Source organism: Nomascus leucogenys, chromosome 11, assembly GCF_006542625.1.
Source record: "Nomascus leucogenys isolate Asia chromosome 11, Asia_NLE_v1, whole genome shotgun sequence".
Lineage (NCBI taxonomy): Eukaryota > Metazoa > Chordata > Mammalia > Primates > Hylobatidae > Nomascus > Nomascus leucogenys.
Window position 1 is genome coordinate 47234856 of NC_044391.1, and position 21351 is coordinate 47256206.

At 41.5% G+C, this 21351-nt stretch overlaps 1 protein-coding gene and 1 non-coding gene across 3 annotated transcripts in view; both read left to right on the plus strand.

Moving 5' to 3' along the window:
* C11H12orf56 (chromosome 11 C12orf56 homolog) overlaps positions 1-21351 on the plus strand; it is a 99572-nt gene that overhangs the window by 13816 nt on the left and 64405 nt on the right. For both annotated transcript variants that reach the window (XM_003252725.3, XM_003252724.2), the window contains exon 2: positions 18374-18536. In XM_003252725.3, coding sequence (XP_003252773.1) covers positions 18374-18536 — 163 coding nt within the window. The remainder of the gene's footprint in view (positions 1-18373; positions 18537-21351) is intronic.
* LOC115837431 lies at positions 15587-15690 on the plus strand. Its single transcript, XR_004032472.1, has one exon. It is a non-coding gene; the product is annotated as a small nucleolar RNA U13 (small nucleolar RNA).

A 21351-nucleotide genomic window follows, 5' to 3' on the forward strand; every position in this document is an offset into this window, starting at 1 on the left:
AACTGTTTGTTGTTGTTGCATAAAATAAGAGAAGATGACACTTTAAAATGATGATTTTTTAAATTTTCGCTTAACTCATGAGACACGCATTTATCAAGCTTTTTCACATTTCGAATTTGCTTCAGATGCTAAATGACCATAGAATGGTTGATGTTGAGTTCTTCCGAAACTTTTTGTGTAGTTGTAAGAGGATCAGCCTCGATGATTGCTCTCAATTTGTTATTGTCAGCTTCCAATGGCCAGCCTCTATGTTCCTCATCTTCAAGGCTGTGGTCTCCTTTGCAGAACTTCTTGAACCACCACTACACTGTACACTTGTTTGCAGTTCCTGGGCCAAATGCATTGTTGATGTTGCGAGTTGTCTCCACTGCTTTATGACCCATTTTGAACTTGAATAAGAAAATTGCTCAAAAAGACAAAAATAATTTCCTTTTCCTCTAACCTCATTTCCATACTTTAAAATAAATATAAAATACGGGCTTGGCACGGTGGCTCATTCCTGTAATCCCAGCACTTTGGGAGGCTGAAGCAGGTGAATCACTTGAGGCCAGGAGTTCAAGACCAGCCTGGCCAACATGGTGAAACCGTCTCTCCTAAAAATACAAAATTAGCTGGGCATGGTGGCATGGGCCTGTACTGCCATCTACTCAGGAGGCTGAGGCAGGAGAATTGCTTGAACCTGGGAGGCAGAGGTTATAGTGAGCCATGGTCATGCCACTGTACTCCAGAGTGAGACTCCCTCTCAAAAAAAAAAAAAATAAAATAAAATAAATATAAAATAAACAGCAAGTAATAAGTCATTAGCAAAAAAAGCAAGAAACGTGCATTAAAATGATGTATAACATAACCACATTTATTTAAGAATGTATTCCAATATCAAACAGCTAATTTCAACAATGCAAAAACCGCAATTATGTTTGCACCAACCTAATAGCAAACCTGCATGTTCTGCACATGTACCCCTGAACTTAAAAGTTGAAAATAAAGACTGGGGATGGTGGCTCACACTTGTAATCCCAGCACTTTGGGAGGCTGAGGTGGGCAGATCACCTGAGGTCAGGAGTTTGAGACTAGTCTGGCCAACATGGTGAAATCCTGTCTCTAATAAAAATTAAAAAATTAGCCGGGCATGGTGGCGGGCACGGTGGTGGGCACCTGTAATCCCAGCTACTCAGGAGGCTGAGGCAGGAGAATCACTGGAACCTGGGAGGCAGAGTTTGCAGTGAGCCAAGATCTCGCCACTGCACTCCAGCCTAGGTGACAGCGAGACTCCATCTCGGAAAAAAAAGAAAAAAAAATGTTGGAAAAAAAAAGTTTTGATAAAAGTAAGATAAATTAATATCAGTTGCAAATATACATATGGTGAAAAATGATGTAGATACATTTGTGAGTGATATATTATTCTTAGAGACCCCACGACTCTCCATTCAAGATTGCCATCCTTCAAAGCCCAGACTGGTGTCTTTGCTGTTGTTGATGAGGTTCAAGGACCAGTTTAGCTGAAAAGGCCCAGGTGGGATGTAGCATCCTTTTCCTAGGGCCAGGATTTGAAAGATCTTTACTTTTAGTCTTTCTTGGCTATGTATCCAGACCCTGAGGCAATGATTTTTCAAGCCTAACACTGAAATAATTTTCAATATTATGATGAGGCACTGCTTAATTCTCAAAACTGGTAATTCTTTTGGGAATTTGTAGATGGATCATTCATGCCAGCAATATTCACAGATTCTAAAAATAGCTCATCTACCCAGACTTCCTTAGGGATTGGTACACTAAAGCCCAAGTAGAATATAATGGAAAAAAAGACCACCTGGTGGAGATGGCAATGAAGTTTTTAATTATGAAAATGAGAGGGTTTGCCAAGTTTCAAATGGAAAAATAGTTTCTACTTAGGACTAAGCTTATGTACAATGTGAAGGTAATTGCTGATGTGGTTTAATTTGGGGAAAAGCTACTCAGAATGTTTCCATATATTGGCCACGGTGTTAGTAGATTTTCATGAGAGAACATGAACAAGAAGATAAAAATATATAGAAATAAATTTTAACCCCCTAAAAAAATTTATCAGTGGATTCAATCCTTTGGGTTTACCATTGGTCCTCTTTTAGATTCTTTGAAATACTCTCAGATCAGGTAACTCATTAAATTACAACAAATAATTTGTTACTTGCTTTCCTTCCTTTAATGGAGACTGGAGAGTTAGAGTTTGCTGTGCAGAGAAGTTGGGTCCTGAAAGGACCATGGAAGCTGAAAGATGTCTCACAATTTAGCACTTGCTGGGTCTTACACTGATTTCAAAACTGTGGCCCAGTTGATCTCCAAACTTTTCTCTACATTGTGCACTTCCATTACATGGATATTAGATTTTGTTTTCTTTATTTTTTTTCAAGACAGGGTCTTGCCCTGTTGCCCACGCTAGAGTGCAGTGGTACAATCTCAGCTCACTGCAACCTCTGACTTCTGGGCTCAAGCGATCCTCCCACCTCAGCCTGTGCAAGGACTACAAGTATATGCCACCACGCCCAGCTAATTTTTCATATTTTTTGTAGAGACACGGTTTCACCATATTGTCCAGACTGGTCTCAAACTTCTGGGCTCAAGTAATCTGCTTGCCTCAATATTAGATTTCATATGGAGTATTCCACAAATGTTTTGAACTACCAGGAACCAAAAACATAAAAGTGAATAAAAAATGGTACCTGTTTTTGAGTAACTCATAACTTAGGGAAGGAGGCAAGCAAATGAGGAAAAAGGAAAACAGTTATAAACAGATAATGATAATGAAATGAAATGTGAAAACAGATATAATAAGCAGAATATTGTAGGAAACCAGAAGAGAGAGTGACATATTCTGTTGAGGGCAGGACGCAGGTAAAGTTTCATGGAGGAAGTAAAAAGCTTAGTCTTAGAGAATGATTACAAGTTTCTAGGCAGAGAAAAATGGCTAGTGTGTTCCAAAAGGAGGGAAAAGCATGTGCTTGATCAGGTTTCTACAATGTATCTAAACTCAAATAGGGACTTAGTAGAGCCAGGCCGGGCATGGTGGCTCATGCCTGTAATCCCAGCACTTTGGGAGGATCACCTGAGGTGGGCGGATCACCTGAGGTCAGGAGTTTGAGACCCAGCCTGGCCAACATGGTGAAACTTCGTCTCTACTAAAAATACAAAAATTTGCTGGACATGGTGGCATGTGCCTGTAATCCCAGCAACTCAGGAAGCTGAGGGAGGAGAATCGCTTGAACCTGGAGGCAGTGGTTGCAGTGAGCCAAGATCACGCCATTGCACTCCAGCCTGGACAACAGAGCAAGACTCTGTCTCAAGGAAAAGAAAAGCAAAACCTAAAAAAAAATTACTAAAAGCCTCAAAATCATTAAATTCAAACCATTTCCTACAGCTTAAGATTTAGGTTAAAGTAATAGGTAGTCAGACATAGTTCGCAATAAAATATTGCCATGGAATACTTTCATATTTAAATGATAATGAACTGTTTTGCTAAACTACAAATCAGTTTGTATGATTAAACTCTTAGGGCTTTTTTTGAACAAAGGTAAAAAACATCATTTAATAGCATGTTCTCAATACTTGCTTACAAATGAACTCTTGGGTTTTATGAACCTTTGGGCAAATCCCTTAACTTCCTCCATGCCTCAGTTTCCTCAACTATAACATATAATACCTATCTTCTAGGGTAGGTATGAAGATCAAATAAGTAAATGTACAAAAAATGCTTAGAACAGATTTTGAACATAGGAAGTACTATGTAAGTGGCCAGGTGCAGTGGCTCACGCCTGTAATCCTAGGCCTTATGGAGGCCGAGGAGGAGGGGTCACTTGAGGTCAGTAGTTTGAGACCAGCCTGGCCACCATAGTGAAGCCCTGTCTCAACTAAAATACAAAAATTAGCCGGGTGTGGTGGTGCATGAAAAAAAAAAAAAAAAAAAAAAGAAAAGAAATCATTGCCAAGACCAATATCATGACACTTTCCCCCTGTATTTTCTTTTTATTATTATTTTGTTTTTATTTGAGACAGAGTCTCACTCTGTCACCCAGACTGGAGTGCAATGGCATGATCTCAGCTCACTGCAACCATTACCTCCTGGGTTCAAGCAATTCTCCTGCCTCAGCCTCCCAAGTAGCTGGGATTACAGGCGTGCACTACCATGCCCAGCTAATTTTGGTATTTTTCTTAGAGCCAGGTTTCACCATGTTACCCAGGCTGGTCTCAAACTCCTGACCTCAGATGATCTACCTGCCTCGGCTTCCCAAAGTGCTGGGATTACAGATATGAACCACCACGCCTGGCCACCCCCTGGATTTTCTTATAAGGAGTTTTACAATTTCAGTTCTTAACATTTAAGTCTTTAATCCATTTTGAGTTGATTTTTTTATAGTATAAGATATTCTGATATCATTATCCTTCTTTTGCATGTGGATATCCAGTGTTTTGGTTTTGTTTTTTTGAGACAGGGTCTCACTCTGTCACCCAGGCTGGCGTACAGCAGTGCCATTTCGGCTCACTGCAATCTCTGCCTCTTGGGTTCAAGTGATTGTCACACCTCAGTAGCTAGGATTACACGTGTGTGCCACCACTCCCGGCGAATGTTTTTTTGTAATGTTTTTGGTAGAGACAGTTTTGCGGTGTTAGCCAGGCTGGACTCAAACTCCTGACCTCAGATGATCCACCAGCCTCGGCCTCCCAAAGTGCTGGGATTACAAGTGTGAGCCACCGTGTCTGGCTGATATCCAGTTTTTCCAACATATCCTTGTTGTGTATTTTTGGCATTCATGTGGAAGATCAGCTGACTGTAAATGTGTGGGTTTATTTCTGGGCTCTCTATTCTTTTGTTTTTGTTTTTTAGAGATGGGGTCTTACTCTATGGCCCAATGTGGAGTGTAGTGGTGCAATGGTAGCTCACTGCAGCCTTGAACTCCTGGGCTCAAGCAATCTTCCCAAGTAGTTGGGATTACAGGTGTGAGCCGCCATGCCTGGCTCTAGGCTCTCTATTCTCTTCCAATGGTCTATATGTCTGTTTTCACATTAGTACCTTACAGTTTTAATTACTAGAGCTTTATAATATATTTTAAATCAGGAAATGTGATGCCTTCAGCATTTTTCTTCTTTCTCAAGATTGTTTCAGTTATTCAAGGGTTTTTCTTCTAGTTCCAATTTTAAAATTGGTGCAATTAGCATCTTTTTATCTTTTTTTTTTTTTTTTGAGACACAGTCTGTTGCCCAGGCTGGAATGCAGGGGCGCAATTTCAGCTCACTGCACCCTCTGCCTCCTGAGCTCAAGCGATTCTCATGCCTCAGCCTCCCAAGTAGCTGGGACTACAGGCGTGTGCCACCACACCCAGCTAATTTTTGTATTTTTGGTAGAGGTGTGGTTTTGCTCTGTTGGTCAGGCTGGTCTCGAACTCCTGACCTCAAATGATCCTCCAGCCTTGGCCTCTGAATGCGCTGGGATTATAGGCACGAGTCACTGCAACTGGCCTTTTTTTTTTTTTTTTTTTTGGGCCGGTGGGCAGAGTCTCACTCTGTCACCCAGGCTGGAGTATAGTGGCACAATCTTGGCTCATTGCAACTTCCGCCTCCTGGGTTCAAGCAATTCTCCAGCCTCAGCCTCCTAAGTAGCTGGGATTACAGGTGCCTGCCACCACACCTGACTAATTTTTGTATTTTTTGTGGAGACAGGGTATTGCTATGTTGACCAGGCTGGTCTCAAACTCCTGACCACGTCTGGCCTATCAGCTTGATTTTAATAGTATATAAAAATTTTGCTTCCATATAGCTCTGTTCTTTCCCCCTCCTTTGTGCTATTACTGTCATACAGATTACATTTTATACATTGTGTTCCCATCAACACAGATTTATAAGTACTGCTTTATGCAGTGGTCTTTTAATTAGATAGGAGATAAAAAGAGTTACAAACAAAAAATACATTTTAAGGTCAGGCACAGTGGCTCACGCCTGTAATCCTAGCACTTTGGGAGGCTGAGGCTGGCAGATCGCTTGTAGTCAGGAGTTCAAGACCAGCCCGGCCAATATGGCGAAACCCTGTCTCTACTAAACATACAAAAATTAGCCGGGCATGGTGGCGCATGCCTGTAATCCCAGCTATTTGGGAGGCTGAGGCAGGAGAATCACTTGAACTCAGGAGGCAGAGGTTGCAGTGAGCCAAGATTGTGCCACTGCACTCCAGCCTGGGCAACAGAATGAAACTCTGTCTAAAGAAAAAAAAAAAGACATTTAACTGTCTTTTATTTTTACCTAAGTATTCTTTTTTTTTTTCTTTTTTTTTGTAGAGAGATGGGATCTCACTATGGTGCCCAGGTTGGTTTTGACTTCTTGGCTTCAGGTGATCCTCCTTCCTCAGCTTCCTAAAGTGCTGCGATCACAGGCATGAACCATGATGGTGAGCCCTATGTAGTTATCTTTAAGAGATTTCTTGATTTGCATTAAAGTTACTCCCTAAGTTCTTTTATTTCAGCCTCAAAGACCCTGTTTAGTTAGTATTTCTTGTAGGTTTGCTAGTGCCAGTATCTTTCACAAAGCAGAAGAGACCTTAAACCTATTCCATATTTCTTGTTTTACACATGAGGAAATCAATGTCAAAAGAGGTTAAGTGACTTGACTGAAGTCACACTGCTAGTTAGTAGTGGAGGCCACACTGGAAATCAGATTTCCTGACTGCTAGTTTATAGTTTTCCCCACCATTCCAAATTTTTGTCAAGATGTCTACTGTGATTACCCAGTTTGTTGATGATGTACTTAATAATAGGGCACAAAAGAATGAATTGGCCCATAAGAATTTAATTAGAATAATGTATTTCCGGTAATGAGATTGCTGTCTGCCTGATGGCTTTCCTTCAGAACACTTTAATATGGTCCACTCAGAATCCTGATTTCTAAGTGATTTTAATCCTGACCTGTGTACATTATTTTGTGTTAAATTCATTTTTTAGGCTTTCATAGTCTGAGGTTCTTTCATGTTTCAATCTCTCTTTGATGTCAGGCCTTTGATAAGAAACTCCATAGGTGAACGATTCATGAGAATGCATGAGAAATGAAGAAATTTGCCACCACACAAGCAGAAAGGGTCAATTCAGTAATTAGGAAATTTGGAATTTTTGAGGGTTTTGTGACATTTGTTACAGTAATCATGTTTGTGTAGTATCGTGTCTCTCCTTAGGCTGGGCATGGTGGCTCACACCTATAGTACCAGCACTTTGGTATGCTGAGGTGGGAGCATCACTTGAGCCAAGCAGGTTGAGGCTGCAGTAGCCATGATTGTGCTACTGCACCCCAGCCTGAACAAAAGAGCAAGACCTGGTCTCAAAACAACAAGGCCGGGCGCAGTGGCTCACACCTCTAATCCCAGCACTTTGGGAGGTTGAGGTGGGTGGATCAACTGAGGTCAGGAGTTTGAGACTAGCCTGGCCAACTTGGTGAAACCCCGTCTCTACTAAAAATACAAAAATTAGCTGGGTGTGGTGGCATGCAGCTGTAATCCCAGCTACTCCGGAGGCTGAGGCAGGAGAATCACTTGAACCCAGGAGGTGGAGGTTGCAGTGAGCTGAGATTGTGCCACTGCACTCCAGCCTGGGTGACAGAGCAAGACTCCATTTCAAAAAAAAAAAAAAAAAAGAGTGCCTGGCACGGTGGCTCACACCTGTAATCCCAGCACTTTGGGAGGCTGCGGCAGGTGGGTCACTTGGGGTCAAGAGTTCAAGGCCAGCCTGGCCAACATGGTGAAATCCTATCTCTAGTAAATACAAAAATTAGCTGGGTGTGGTGGTGGGTGCCTGTAATCTCAGCTACTCGGGAGGCTGAGCAGGAGAATCGCTTGAACCCAGGAGGCAGAGGTTGCAGTGAGCCAAGATCATGCCACTGCACTCTAGCCTGGGTGACACGAGCGAGACTCTGTCTCAAAAAAAAAAAAAAAAAAAAAAGAATATCTCTCCTTAAACGTTGTCTCATAGTGAGAATACAAAAATCTACTTTGTTGTAACATTGTCCTATCTCATAATAGAAGCAATTTTATTTTTAGACCCATAGTATTTTAGTTTCTTTATATTTGTATATATAAAGAAACTAAACTCTATATTATATTATATATTACATAAACTATATATATAAACTATATAATATATAATATAATATATAAACTATATATATTATATAATATATAAAATATATATTATATAATATATTAATATATGAACTATATATTATGTTTATAAACTATATATTATATAATACATAAACTATATATAGTATAACATATAAACTATATATTATATATAAACTATAATATAATATATAAACTACGTATTATATAATGTATAAACTATATATTATATTATATAATATATATAATATATAATATATAATATAATATATAGTAGAATATATTATATTATATATACCTGAGCCTCTCAAAGTGCTGATATTACAGGCATGAGCCACCATGCTGTTTTATATTTTGTGTGTCAGTTTGTGTAAACTGAGAGCATAGGCTTCATTTTGAATCTCTGGTCTGCCACTCATTAGCAGTGGCAATTTGGGCAAGTAACTTAGTTCTCTGAGCCTTAGGTTCCTTGTATTCCCTTATAAAACGGGAATAGTGGCCGGGCATGGTGGCTCATGCCTGTAATCCTAGTACGTTGGGAGGCTGAGGAGGGCAGATCACGAGGTCAGGAGTTCCACCCTCTGTTTAGCATATAATCAAGAAATAAATTGGCTATTTTTTTATGGCGTAGCCTGTGGAGTAGCCATTCTTATTGCTTTACTTTCTTTTTCTTTTTCTTTTTTGAGATGGAGTCTTGCTCTGTCACCCAGGCTGGAGTGCAATGGCGTGATCTTGGCTCACTGCAACCTCTGCCCCCCAGGTTGAACTGATTCTCCTGCCTTAGCCTCCTGAATAGCTGAGATTACAGGCACCCGACACCACGCCTGGCTAGTTTTTGTGTTTTTAGTAGAGATGGGGTTTCACCATATTGGCCAGGCTGGTCTTGAACTCCTGACCTCAGGTGATCCACCCGCTTCACCCTCCCAAAGTGCTAGGATTACAGGCATGAGCCACCGCGCCTGGCCTCTTTTACTTTCTTAATAAAGTTGCTTTCACTTTGCAGTGTGGACCCACCCTGACTTCTTTCTTGTGCCTGATCCATGAACCCTCTCTTGGGTTCTGTATCGAGACCCCTTTCTGGTAACAGCACCTTCCAAAGCAAGTCTTAGGCCAAATATTACAAAATTCTATAATTTATGACAGGGAGTGAGAACTTAGGAGACCATTTGCAACTAACTCCAACTTCCCCAGCCCCAGTTTCTAAGGAGAAAAGACAGCTAGTTGCTGTTACTGGAAAGGGGTCCCGATCCAGACCCCAAGAAAGGGTTCTTGGATGTTGTGCAAGAAAGAATTCGAGGCGAGTCCATAAAGTGAAAGCTAATTTATTAAGAAAGTAAAGGAGTAGGCCAGGCAAGGTGGCTCATGCCTGTAATCCCAGCACTTGGGAGGCCGAGGCGGGCAGATGACCTGAGGTCAAGAGTTTGAGACCAGCCTGACCAACATGGAGAAACCCCGTCTCTATTAAAAATACAAAATTAGCTGGGCATGGTGGCGCATACCTGTAATTCCAGATACTCGGGAGGCTGAGGCAGGAGAATTGCCTGAACCCAGGAGGAGGAGGTTGCGGTGAGCCGAGATTGCACCATTGCACTCCAGCCTGGGCAACAAGAGTGAAACTCCATCTCAAAAAAAAAAAAAAAAAAAGTAAAGGAAGAAGAGAATGGCTACTCCATAGGCAGAGCAACCCCAAAGGCTGCTGGTTGCCCATTTTTATGGTTATTTCTTGATTATATGCTAAACAAAAGGTGAATTTTTCATTCCTCCCTTTTTAAGACTATATAGGGTAACTTCCTGAGGTTGGCATGGCATTTGTAAACTGTCATGGCACTGGTGGGAGTGTAGCAGTGAGGACAACCAGAGGTCACTCTCATCACCATCTTGGTTTTGGTGGGTTTTAGCTGACTTCTTTACTGCAACCTGTTTTATCAGCAAGGTCTTTATGACCTGTATCTTGTGCTGAGCTCTATCTCATCCTGTGACTTATTATAGAACGCCTTAACCTCCTGGGAATGTGGCCCAGCAGGTCTCAGCCTCATTTTACGCAGCCCTTATTCAAGATGGAGTTGCTGGTTCAATTACCTCTAACATTACCATTATATTGGTGGGGCATACAAATACAGTGTTGGTTCAATAAAAATTGTTTGTTTTTTTTTCTTTTTCTGAGATGGAGTCTCACTTTGTCTCCAGGCTGGAGTGCAATGATGCAATCTCAGCTCACCGCAACCTCTGCCTCCCAGGTTCAAGTGATTCTCCTGCCTCAGCCTCCTGAGTAGATGGGATTACGGGTGCACGCCACCACACCCGGCTCATTTTTGTATTTTTAGTAGAGACCAGTTTCACCACGTTGGCCAGGCTGGTCTCAAACTCCTGACTTCAAATGATCCGCCCATCTTGGCCTCCCAAAATTCTGGGATTACAGGCATGACACCACACCTGGCTCAATAATAATTTTATGCAATTACACTTAAAAGAGTTGATTTATCAAATGTATATAAATGGTGTGATATATTGTTACACCAAAGGTTTTTTGCTGGCAATTCTTAGGAAAAAAAAGTATGTGTCCTGATTTGGACTTTTAAAATTATTTTCAGGTATATATTACTTAGATATTATTGCCTGTGTTAAAAAGGGTCTGGATAAAAGCAGTTCTTTCAACTTTCATAAACAGTCCTAAAAACAAATTCAATGTTATATGAAACATGAAAAATCTTAACTTATTTTCAACCTGAATAAGCTAAATAGTCATCCAAAATAGAATTTTACTCACCATACTTTGAGCTTATTTTAGGACAGTTAGAAAATTTTAAAAGTATTTTATAGGAGCATTACAATATCCTTCCTATCTATCTATCTATCATCTATCTACCTACCTACCTATTATCTATATGTTTTCACATTTTGGGATTAAATGGAAGCTTTGGTTTTTGAATTTTCTTTTTTATTTTTTGAGATGGAGTCTTGCTCTGTTGCCCAGGCTAGGGTGCAATGGCATGATCTTGGCTCACTGCAACCTCCACCTCCCAGGTTCAAGCGATTCTCCTGCCTCAGCCTCCTGAGTAGCTGGGATTACAGGCACCTGCCACCACGCCCAGCTAATTTTTGTATTTTTAGTAGAGACGGGGTTTCGCCATGTTGGCCAGGCTGGTCTTGAACTCCTGGCCTCATGCAATCCCTGGCCTCAGCCTCCCAAAGTTCTGGGATTACAGGTGTGAGCCACCGCGCCTGGCCAGTTTTTCAATTTTGTAAAAATGTCTCTGATGTAAAGCAAAAAAAATTTTTTTCAAATAATACCATGTTTAAACTAAATTGCTAACAAGGGATTGAATTCAGCTTTGTCCCTTTTAAGAGCTTCTTTTCACTGGGCGCAGTGGCTCACTCCTGTAATCCCAGCACTTTGGGAGGCCAAGGCAGGTGGATCACTTAAGGTCAGGAGTTCGAGACCAGCCTGGCCAACATGGTGAAACCCCGTCTTTACTAAAACTACAAAAATTAGCCGGACATGTTGATGGGTGCCTGTAATCCCAGCTACTCAGGAGGCTGAGGCAGGGAGAATTGCTTGAACCCAGGAAGAGGAGGTTGCAATGAGCCAAGATCATGCCACTGTACTCCAGCCTGGGTGACAGAGCAAGACTCCGTCTTTAAAAAAAAAAAAAAAGAGCTTCTTTTCTTTCTTCAGGCACTGAGAGCATGTTCTTTGGATTAAGCTTTCCTGCCCTGTTCAGTGCTCACAGTGGAAAAGCTTTCAGAAAACTCTTTACCCCGCATAGATGTGTAAATTAGGCTTGCTTAGCTCCTGAGTGGTCCTCTCTGGCTTCACAAACATGCTGTGATCTTTAGAAAGAGACATTTTTTAAACAGAGATTTTTACTTTTGAATTTTTTTTTTTTAATTTTTAAAAGTATAAAGGAGGAAATACATCTTTTCCTTCTACCCATCTTAGGTTCGTGGCTTGGGGCCCTTGTAACCAAAGATAGATTAACAAGAGAAAAACATACACATTTATTTAAGTTTGCTGTGACGTGGGGGCCTTCGTAAGGAAAGGAAGATCTGAAGAAGTGGTTAAACCTGAATGTTTTTATGCCTGGTTTGATGAAGAGAGGAAGGTCATGGAGAAATATAATAGGACAAAGAAAAAGTATGAGCTCAGTGTAACAAATTGGAGAAAGGTAGGCCTAAACAGGCCTAACAGTTCGGATACTTTATCCTTTCCTCTGGATATAGGGAGGGCATCTTTTGCATGAGGGTTTTATGACCTGCATCAAAAGAAGGTTAGAAAATTATTCCTAGATTTTATGACCTGCTTCAGAGAAAGGTCAAAAAGTGCTTCCTGTACATGTCATTCCTCAAGTTCCTTCAGCTTAAAATAATCAATCTGGTGAAGTGCCCTATTTTGGGGTAGTATGTCCTGAACTCCAACATAAGCAAATAAGAAAAAGGAGAAACCATCTTCCTTTCTCTAACACTTTGCCCTCTTTACTTAAGTCCAAGTTGAATTAAATGTTTCTGTTAGAGTTTTGTTCTGTCTATGGTTTTGTGACCATAAGTTTTGCAACTGAGATTATTATTATTATTTTTTGGAGATGGAGTCTCACTGCGTCGCCCAGGCTGGAGCGCAGTGGTGTGATCTTGGCTCACTGCAACCTCTGCCTCCTGGGTTCAAGTGATTCTCCTGCCTCAGCCTCCTCAGTAGCTGGGATTACAGGTGTGCACCACCACGCCCGGCTAATTTTTGTATTTTTAGTAGAGACAGGGTTTCAACACGTTGGCCAGGCTGGTCTCGAACTCCTGACCTCAGGTGATGCGCCTGCCTCAGCCTCCCAAAGTGCTGCAATTATGCCTGGCTTGAGCCATCATGCTTGGCTGAGATTATTATTATTATTATTATTATTATTACTTTTGAGACAGTGTCTTACTGTGTTGCCCAGGCTGGATTGCAGTGGCGTGATCTCAGCTCATTGCAATCTCTGCCTCCTGGGTTCCAGCGATTCTCCTGCCTCAGTCTCCTGAGTAGCTGGGATTACAGGCGTATGCCACCACACCTGGCTAATTTTTGTATTTTTAGTATAGACAGGGTTTCACCATGTTGGCCAGGCTGGTCTTGAACTCCTGACCTCGTGATCCGCCCACCTCGGCCTCGCAAAGTGTTGGGATTACAGGTGTGAGCCACTGCGCCCAGCCGAGATGATGATTTCTAAATGAATCAATAAGAGAGAAAAAGGGAAATGAGAAATCATAGTACTTTTGGTACGTAATCTTTCAGTACTAGCACTATTCATAGTTTCCTTTTATCACATCTGTCATGATCCCTCCTTTTACATACACAGATATGTCCCCTTGTTTGTGTGACAACCATCAGTGTAATCACATATCACCTTACAGTGATGGAGGATTTGTAGGGTATGTAGAAGTGGCTTTCTTTTCTTTTTTTCTTTTTCTTTTTCTTTTTGAGATGGAGTCTCCCTCTGTCACCCAGGCTGGAGAGCAGTGGCGCAGTCTCGGCTCACTGCAGCCTCTGTCTCCAGGTTCAAGCGATTCTCCTGCCTCAGCCTCCTGAGTAGCTGGGATTACAGGCACGTGCCACTAAGCCTGGCTAATTTTTGCATTTTTAGTAGAGATGGGGGGTCTCACTATGTTGGCCAGGGTGGTCTCGAACTCCTGATCTCAAATGATCCACCCGCCTTGGCCACTGAAACTGTTGGGATTACAGGCGTGAGCCACCTCACCTGGCCCGAGATCTCATCTCTACAAAAAAAGTAAAAATAATTAGCCCAGCCTGGTGGCATGTGCCTGTAGTCTCAGCCACTCAGGAAGCTGAGGTGGGAGGATCACTTGAGCCTGGGAGGCAGAGGTTGCAGTGACCTGAGATTGTACGACTGCACTCCAGCCTTGGCTACAGAGCTCAACCCTGTCTCAAAAAAAAAAAAGAAAAAACAAAGAAAAAATGATGATTGATAACACGTTTCAGTTGTCTAATATAATAAGGCAAAGCACCCCCAAGACTGATACATAGGCAATAAAAGCATTGACAAATCTCCCATAAAACAATTTCTGAAATATTTATGTTATACAACTTACTTAATAACTTACCTATACAAACTTAAGCTAAGGAACACTGAACATCTCTTCGGTCTTGACAATTTTTCCCATGAAACAGTAGTAAGTAGACTAAATTATTTCCAGCCTCCTCTTTTCACGAGTTGAAAGACCACGTTTTGGTGTGTTTTTTTTTTTTTAGGAACCTGCTGATAAATCTCAAAGATGTTTTAGGTATAAAATATATCCTGAGATTTTAATATATTTCTTTCTTATAATTAGAATCTTATTTGGGGAAGGCAAAAATCAAGTGTTTATTAAAGGAGATTTTGACTTTTGGTTAAGAGAGAATCATGGCTGCCTGAGAAACAATGCCTGGTTACCTAGTGAGTCAAAGTGACAATAAAACATTAAATAATAGACATGGAAAGCAACACGCTTGAAAAGAATGTTAGATATAGTGAACTCCAAGCTTCTCTTCAAAGAATCAGTATGTCAGTATGTTCAGCTCTCTTATTCTCTGTTCTCCATTTTAAAGTTGAACTTCTTGGTTCTCTTTGCCCCCCTGCCTCTAGTTTCAGTAAACAACTTTCCCGCTAGTTCTAATCAGTAGTTCACATCTGTTCCCCTGGTCACCTGCTCCTACCTGAGTCACCTCTGGTCACCTGCTCCGTCCTGACTCATCCTGAGTCACCTGTTCTGTAACCCTCCTTCCTGCCAAACTACTCACCCCGCCACTCCGACTTGTACTCCTGCTTTCTTTAAATTAGCCAACTGGAATTAGCTTAGACTGTGTGGTCCAACCCTAGCCAACAGGGGAATGACACAGCAGTAGGGGCTACCTACATCAGGAATAAGAACCCCTTCCCCTCCCTTGTTCAGGTGTGCTCTTGCCATTGCTCCATCCATGAGTTGCACCCTTCTATGGAAGTAAAAATTGCCTTGCTGAGAAAATTCTTTATCTGAGCACTAGTTCTTTTCAGCACTGAGGAACAAGCATTTGTTTCTGACAAGAATCTCTTTCACAAGCATGGAAACTTAGTAAATGAGCATATTCATTAACATGACCAAAATACATAAACTCTCTGTAAAATATAAAAATAAGCTTAAATGTATGGTTTTTTTTTTTTTTTTTTTGAGATGGAGTCTTGCTCCTGGGCAACAGGCCCAGGCTGAAGTGCAATGGCACGATCTCGGCTCACTGCAACCTCCACCTCCCGGGTTCAAGCGGTTCTCCTGCCTGGGATTACAGGTGCACACCACCACACCCGGCTAATTTTTTGTATCTTTAGTGGAGATGGGGTTTCACCATGTTGGCCACGCTGGTCTCAAACTCCTGACCTTGTGATCTGCCCAGCTCGGCCACCCAAGGTGCTGGAAATGCAGGTGTGAACCACCATGCCCAAGCAAGTTTATGTATTTTTTATCCTTCTGAAGTTCATAAGCATGGTGATTGGGTTTTCACACTCATGCGTGAGATCTACCACCCTCAAAGCTTGTTATGATGTGGGCACATTACCCATCTGACATGAGAAAAAGAAAAAAACAAAACTGTATGTATATACACTTAAAATAATGGTCAAGTAGCCAATGTTTCAGTATTCTGTCTTACTTAGGAATTATCTTGGTGTCTGATGATTATCTATTAACTGAATTTAATATCTGCCCAAGGCTTTAAGTTACCTAAGGATCTTGGAAATTATCTTCAATCTGAGATATTATAAAACATAAAGTTGAAATAAAAATCTATCAGAATAATGATTTCATTATATTGAGCACAAATTTACATTTTTTCTAATTTTTTGAGACCCTGTCTCAAAAAAAATTAAAATTAAACTACTGTTCAAATCATAAAAATAAATAAGACTAATGGAATTAAAATTGTTTAGCCTAAATCAGAGAAAGTTGAGTGGTGATTTCAGGTACAAATTCATTAACTGGTTTGAATTACTCTGCATATTTGAAAATAATTTTTAAAAATTGAATTTGAGTAGATACTGATAGCTTTTTATTAATTCATCTTCCTATCTTCAATTACTTTTAGATTTTATAAATTGTATTTCTTGATATTTCTTTCTTATATTTGTGAAAAGAAAAATGAAACCACGATCACAGGAAACATTTTTATCTAAATTCTAGGTACTCACAAAAAGCCTATATAGGAATTCTGCCTGACCCACACCTTTTTTTTTTTTTTTGAGATGGAGTCTCACGTTGTTGCCCAGGCTGGAGCACAGTGGCGCAATCTCAGCTCACTGCAACCTCCACCTCCAGGGTTCAAGCGATTCTCCTGCCTCAGCCTGCTGAGTAGCTGTGACTACAGGCATGCACCACCACACCTGGCTAATTTTTGTATTTTAGTACAGACACGGTTTCACCATGTTGGTCAGGCTGGTCTCGAACTCCTAACTTCAGGCGATCCACTGGTCTCAGCCTCCCAAAGCTCTGGGATTACAGGCGTGAGCCACCGCACCTGGCAACCCCATCTCTTTTTTAAAAGGTGGGAGTAGACCAGGTGCGGTGGCTCATGCCTGTAATCCCAGCACTTTGGGAGGCAGAGGCGGATGGATCACCTGAGGTCAGGAGTTTGAGACCAGCCTGGCCAACATGGTGAAACCCTATCTCTACAAAAAATACAAAAAATTAGCCAGGCATGGTGGCAGGCACTTGTAATCCCAGATACTCCGGAGGCTGAGGCAGGAGAAACGCTTGTACCTGGGAGGCGAAGGTTGCAGTGAGCTGAAATCATGTCATTGCACTCCAGCATGGGTGGCAAGAGCAAGACTCCATCTCAAAATAAAAAATAAAGAGGTGGGATCTTGCTATGTTGCCCAGCGTGGGTTATAGTGGTCACAGACAAGTGCATTGCACAGATCATAGCACAATACAGCCTCAACTCCTGGGCTCCAGTGATTTCCCTGCCTCTGCCTCCAGAGTAGCTGAGACCACAGGTGGGCACCATTGTGCCTGTCTCACTCTTAGCTTTTCAATCAAATGTTATTGCTGCTTGTCATAGAAAGTGAAGTAGGCTGTTACAGAGAAGATCTAAATGTCCTATTTATTGAGACCTTTTCCCTTTTTTATCCAGAATAGAGAACAGAGCACGTTGGAGAGAAGGACATTTCCAGTAGTTCAAACCTAGAAGTTTGTCTTCCCAGAATCTCTGTGGACTGTTACGTATAAATGGACATTGTCTCCTGCATAGAAGAATCTTAGTGTAAAATCAATTAATTATACATTTTTGAGACCTTTATGAAAAAATTATTTTTAAAATGGAAGTGGAGCAGGCACAGTGGCTCACGCCTGTAATCCCAGCACTTTGGGAGGCTGAGGTGGGTGAATCACCTTAAGTCAGGAGTTCAAGACCAGCCTGTCCCACGTGGTGAAACCCCGTCTCTACAAAAATACAAAAATTAGCTGGGTGTGATTGCAGGTGCCTGTAATTCCAGTTACTTGGGAGGCTGAGGCACGAGAATTGCTTGAACCCAGGAGGTGGAGGTTGTAGTGAGCGGAGATTGTGCCATTGCACACCAGGCTGGGCGACAGAGAGAGACTCCATCTCAACAACAAAAAATAAATAAAATAAAATAAAATGGAAGTGGAGAGGGATGCATTTTAACAAATACTGTAACAAAACACTGTTAGTGTTTATGTAGCAATTCTATAGTATAAATAGTTTCTTGGGTTCTGTTGCTGAGCACATTTTTAGTAAGGACTAAAACAAATAGAGAAATAATTGGGAAACCTAACAAGAAAAGGAAGACGTCCCAGTGCAGAAAATGAAGGGAAAAAAAAAAGAACTCAGTTTAAACTTTGCAGTGGCTTATGCCTGTAATCCCAGCACTTTGGAAGGCCGAGGTGGGCGATCACTTAAGGTCAGGAGTTCAAGACCAGCCTGGCCAACATGGTGAAACCCTGTATCTACTAAAAATACAAAAATTAGCCAGGTGTGGTGGCTCATGTCTGTAATCCCAGCTACTCAGGAGGCTGAGGCAGGGGAATCACTCGAACCCAGGAGGTGGAGGTTGCAATGAGTTGAGATCGCACCACTGCACTCTAGCCTGGGTGTCAGGGTGAGACTCCATTTTGAAAAAAATATATATATATGTAGAAAAAAAAAAAAACTTGCCCTTGGCTTTGGGAGATTTATTATACCAAAATAGGTAAGCAGTTGTATTTGTCTTCAATGAGGTGAATTAATTTTTTTTACAGATTGATGATTACCCAGAATTTTTGAGTTCGCCAGATAGAGAAATCAGCCAACACATTCGTATCATCTATTCTTCAACCGTTTTGAAAAAACAGTGTAAAAAGTCAAATGGTGTCAGGAAATTCCAATTTCCATTTCATCATACTAAAGCTAACAACAAGAAAGGTAGGTACTTCCAGTCTGTCTCTGGATCTCAGGCAAAAAAAAAAGTATATAATATATTTCTTAAAATTGATGCAGGATATTTTGCTTCTTAGTTCAGTTAAAATCCAGGTTCTTGTCACGCAGCCAGGAAAATTTAGGCATGGGGACACATTGAAAGATGCGGAGAGCGGGATTTATTAAAAGAAAGCTCTCAGTGAAAAAAAGGGGTCTGGCCAACTGGCTGTGAATATCAATCCGTCACACGCAAGAGCTGAAGAGGCCAGGCTCATCCTCCCGCGCAAGGCTCGAATTCCTGGTGGCTCTAACCCTACTCTCCCAGTGACATGTGGGCCCCTCCCAGCCATTGTGGGCACGCCCAGACAAGACCCTGGGCAGGTTCCCTTATCTTCCTCCTGCATCTATCATTCCCCTGTCTAAAGAAGTACATCTAGCTGCCATTAGAATAATAATAAGGGTAAAAACGAAGAATGATCTTAACTGCTTCCAGCTGACAGGGGGTGCTGTTTTGGGAAAATGGCAGTCAGATCTCCCTCAGAGGCCTATCTCAGGGTTCCATGTAGAAGGGGCCATCCTCTGGGGCTCTGGTTGCATGACCATTTGGAGTTTGATGGCCTGAAAGTGAGAAGAGACAAACTGGCTTATTAGAAAACATGTATCAAAATGAAACAAGGGTGGTGGGTAAGGATAGCTCAAAGATCCTGAGGTCTTTTACTGGTTTGCCCAGGGAGAGGGGAGCCAAAAGCCTGACTGGTTAAAAAAACCAAAAAAAACACAAAAAAACAAACCTTTTACTCTTTTGCTGGCATGTTGGGCTTCTGGGCTCCCTTCCCCTGAGCCCAATCTTAAGCCAACCAGTTTAAGGTTTGGGAAATTAACTTTTCCCAGTTTGAAGGATGTATACCAAGGGAGTATCCTGTAGTACAGAGATATAATTACCTATCTGTGAAGAGAGGACAGAGAAGGAAAGGGGAAAGAAAATGGCTTTTTTTTTTTTAAAGGAGTCCCAGGGTTTCTGGTTGCATTTGAAAGGGGTACAACTTGAAGATGAATGGCTACTCCTGTGTTAACAGAAGGAGGGGAGTGAGGCATCCCACATTCCCATCTCTTCCTAGCGAATAAGCGGCTTTCACTGATGTTGACGGGGGGACTAGGGGCTGGAAATATATGCCCTTACTCATGTACAGCCTATATCCCGTGCTGTCAGTAGCCATCGAGTTCCCTTCATTCATGCCATGGGTATCAGCATGATCTTTATCCATGAATTGTGAAGCTTGGCTTAATTGGCAGGAATCAGTCACACTCACATGTGCTGTGCCTTTTAACTTCTGTTATTGCCTGCACCTGGATCCTTCAGATCCAGCTTGCTTTCCTAGGGCTTTGACCCAAAGCTTGGAATTGAGTTTGGGACAAAAATGTGTCTGCAGGGGAGGGGGTTGCATAGACTCCTCATCATAAGCCGATTGCTAAGGTGTAACTGTGGAATTGAGTCCTCCTCTAACAAGGGAGAGAAAAGGATGTCTTGTGACATGCCCAGATAAGTGGTGGCTATATTTATGCTTGCTAAGATTTGGGTGCGTGGGGCTTGGCTTTGGTTAACTCCCTTGGTCTTATTTTCCCAAATGGCAGGATGTGTGGGATAGTTTCTCAGAACTAGAATATTGATCCAGATTTTTACATTACCCATCCCCTTTTGTTCCTTATGAGCTACAGCCAGAGATTGCTGGTTGGTTCACAGGAATAAACAGGGTTAGTCTAAAATGTAGGCAAAAACTTAAACACAGCTTATCTAAAAAGTCTAGAATTTAATGACAAATGTATAAGTTTTGAAATATAATTTCTTTCTCCCCAGTCCTCATTTTTGTTAAAAACAAATCATGATAGGACTGAGTTGTTTGCAAAATAGACTTTAGTCTTATATTTGGCCTGGTTATTTGCATAAAGTGCAGCAAAGATAATTATTTTTACATAGGCTTTTTAGATTGGCTTTGATGAAACTCTGTTCCACAAGGAATCTCAGATAAGACTTTCTAAAGCTGAGCCCAGCCAGGGGCTTTTACCCTCAAATACCTGTAAGTTGAGTAAACTCCTCTCTTTTTGAGGTCCCAAGAGCATGGGGTTCCTGGATCTGTTAGAAAGTGACATTCTTTACTCACCACAAATTAGGAACCCTGTGTGGGGACTGTATAGACAATGTATCAGGCCAGGTTTCCCAAGAGGCTTTTATTAGCTCTGCAAGTCAAGCCTGACTCCTTAAAGGGAAGCACACCCTTCCAGTCAAAGCCTTGGTAAAACAACCAGTTTCTCCAGTTGCATCCTATTGCAAAGAAAATTGATTTTTTTTTTTTAGCCACTCTGTGGTACATTGTTACTGCAGCCCTATCAAACTAATGCAATGATGTATTCAAACTTGAATTTCATTTTTCTTTATTTTTTCCATAGGTTATTGGGTACAGGTCATATTTTGTTACATGAGTAAGCTCTTTAGTGGTCATATTTGGTTACATGAGTAAGTTCTTTAGTGGTAATTTGTGAGATTTTGGTGCACCCATCACCCAAGCAGTATTCACTGCATCCTATTTGTAGTCTTTTATTCCTCACCTCCCTCCTACCCTTCCCGTCAAGTTCCCAAAGTCCATTGTATCATTCTTTTTTTTTTTTTTTTTTTTTTTTTTTTGAGATGGAGTCTTGCTCTGTCACCCAGGCTAGAGTGTAATGGCATGATCTTGGCTCACTGCAGCCTCCACCTCCTGGGTTCAAGCAATTATCCTGCCTCAGCCTCCTGAGTAGCTGAGATTACAGGCACCCACCACCATGC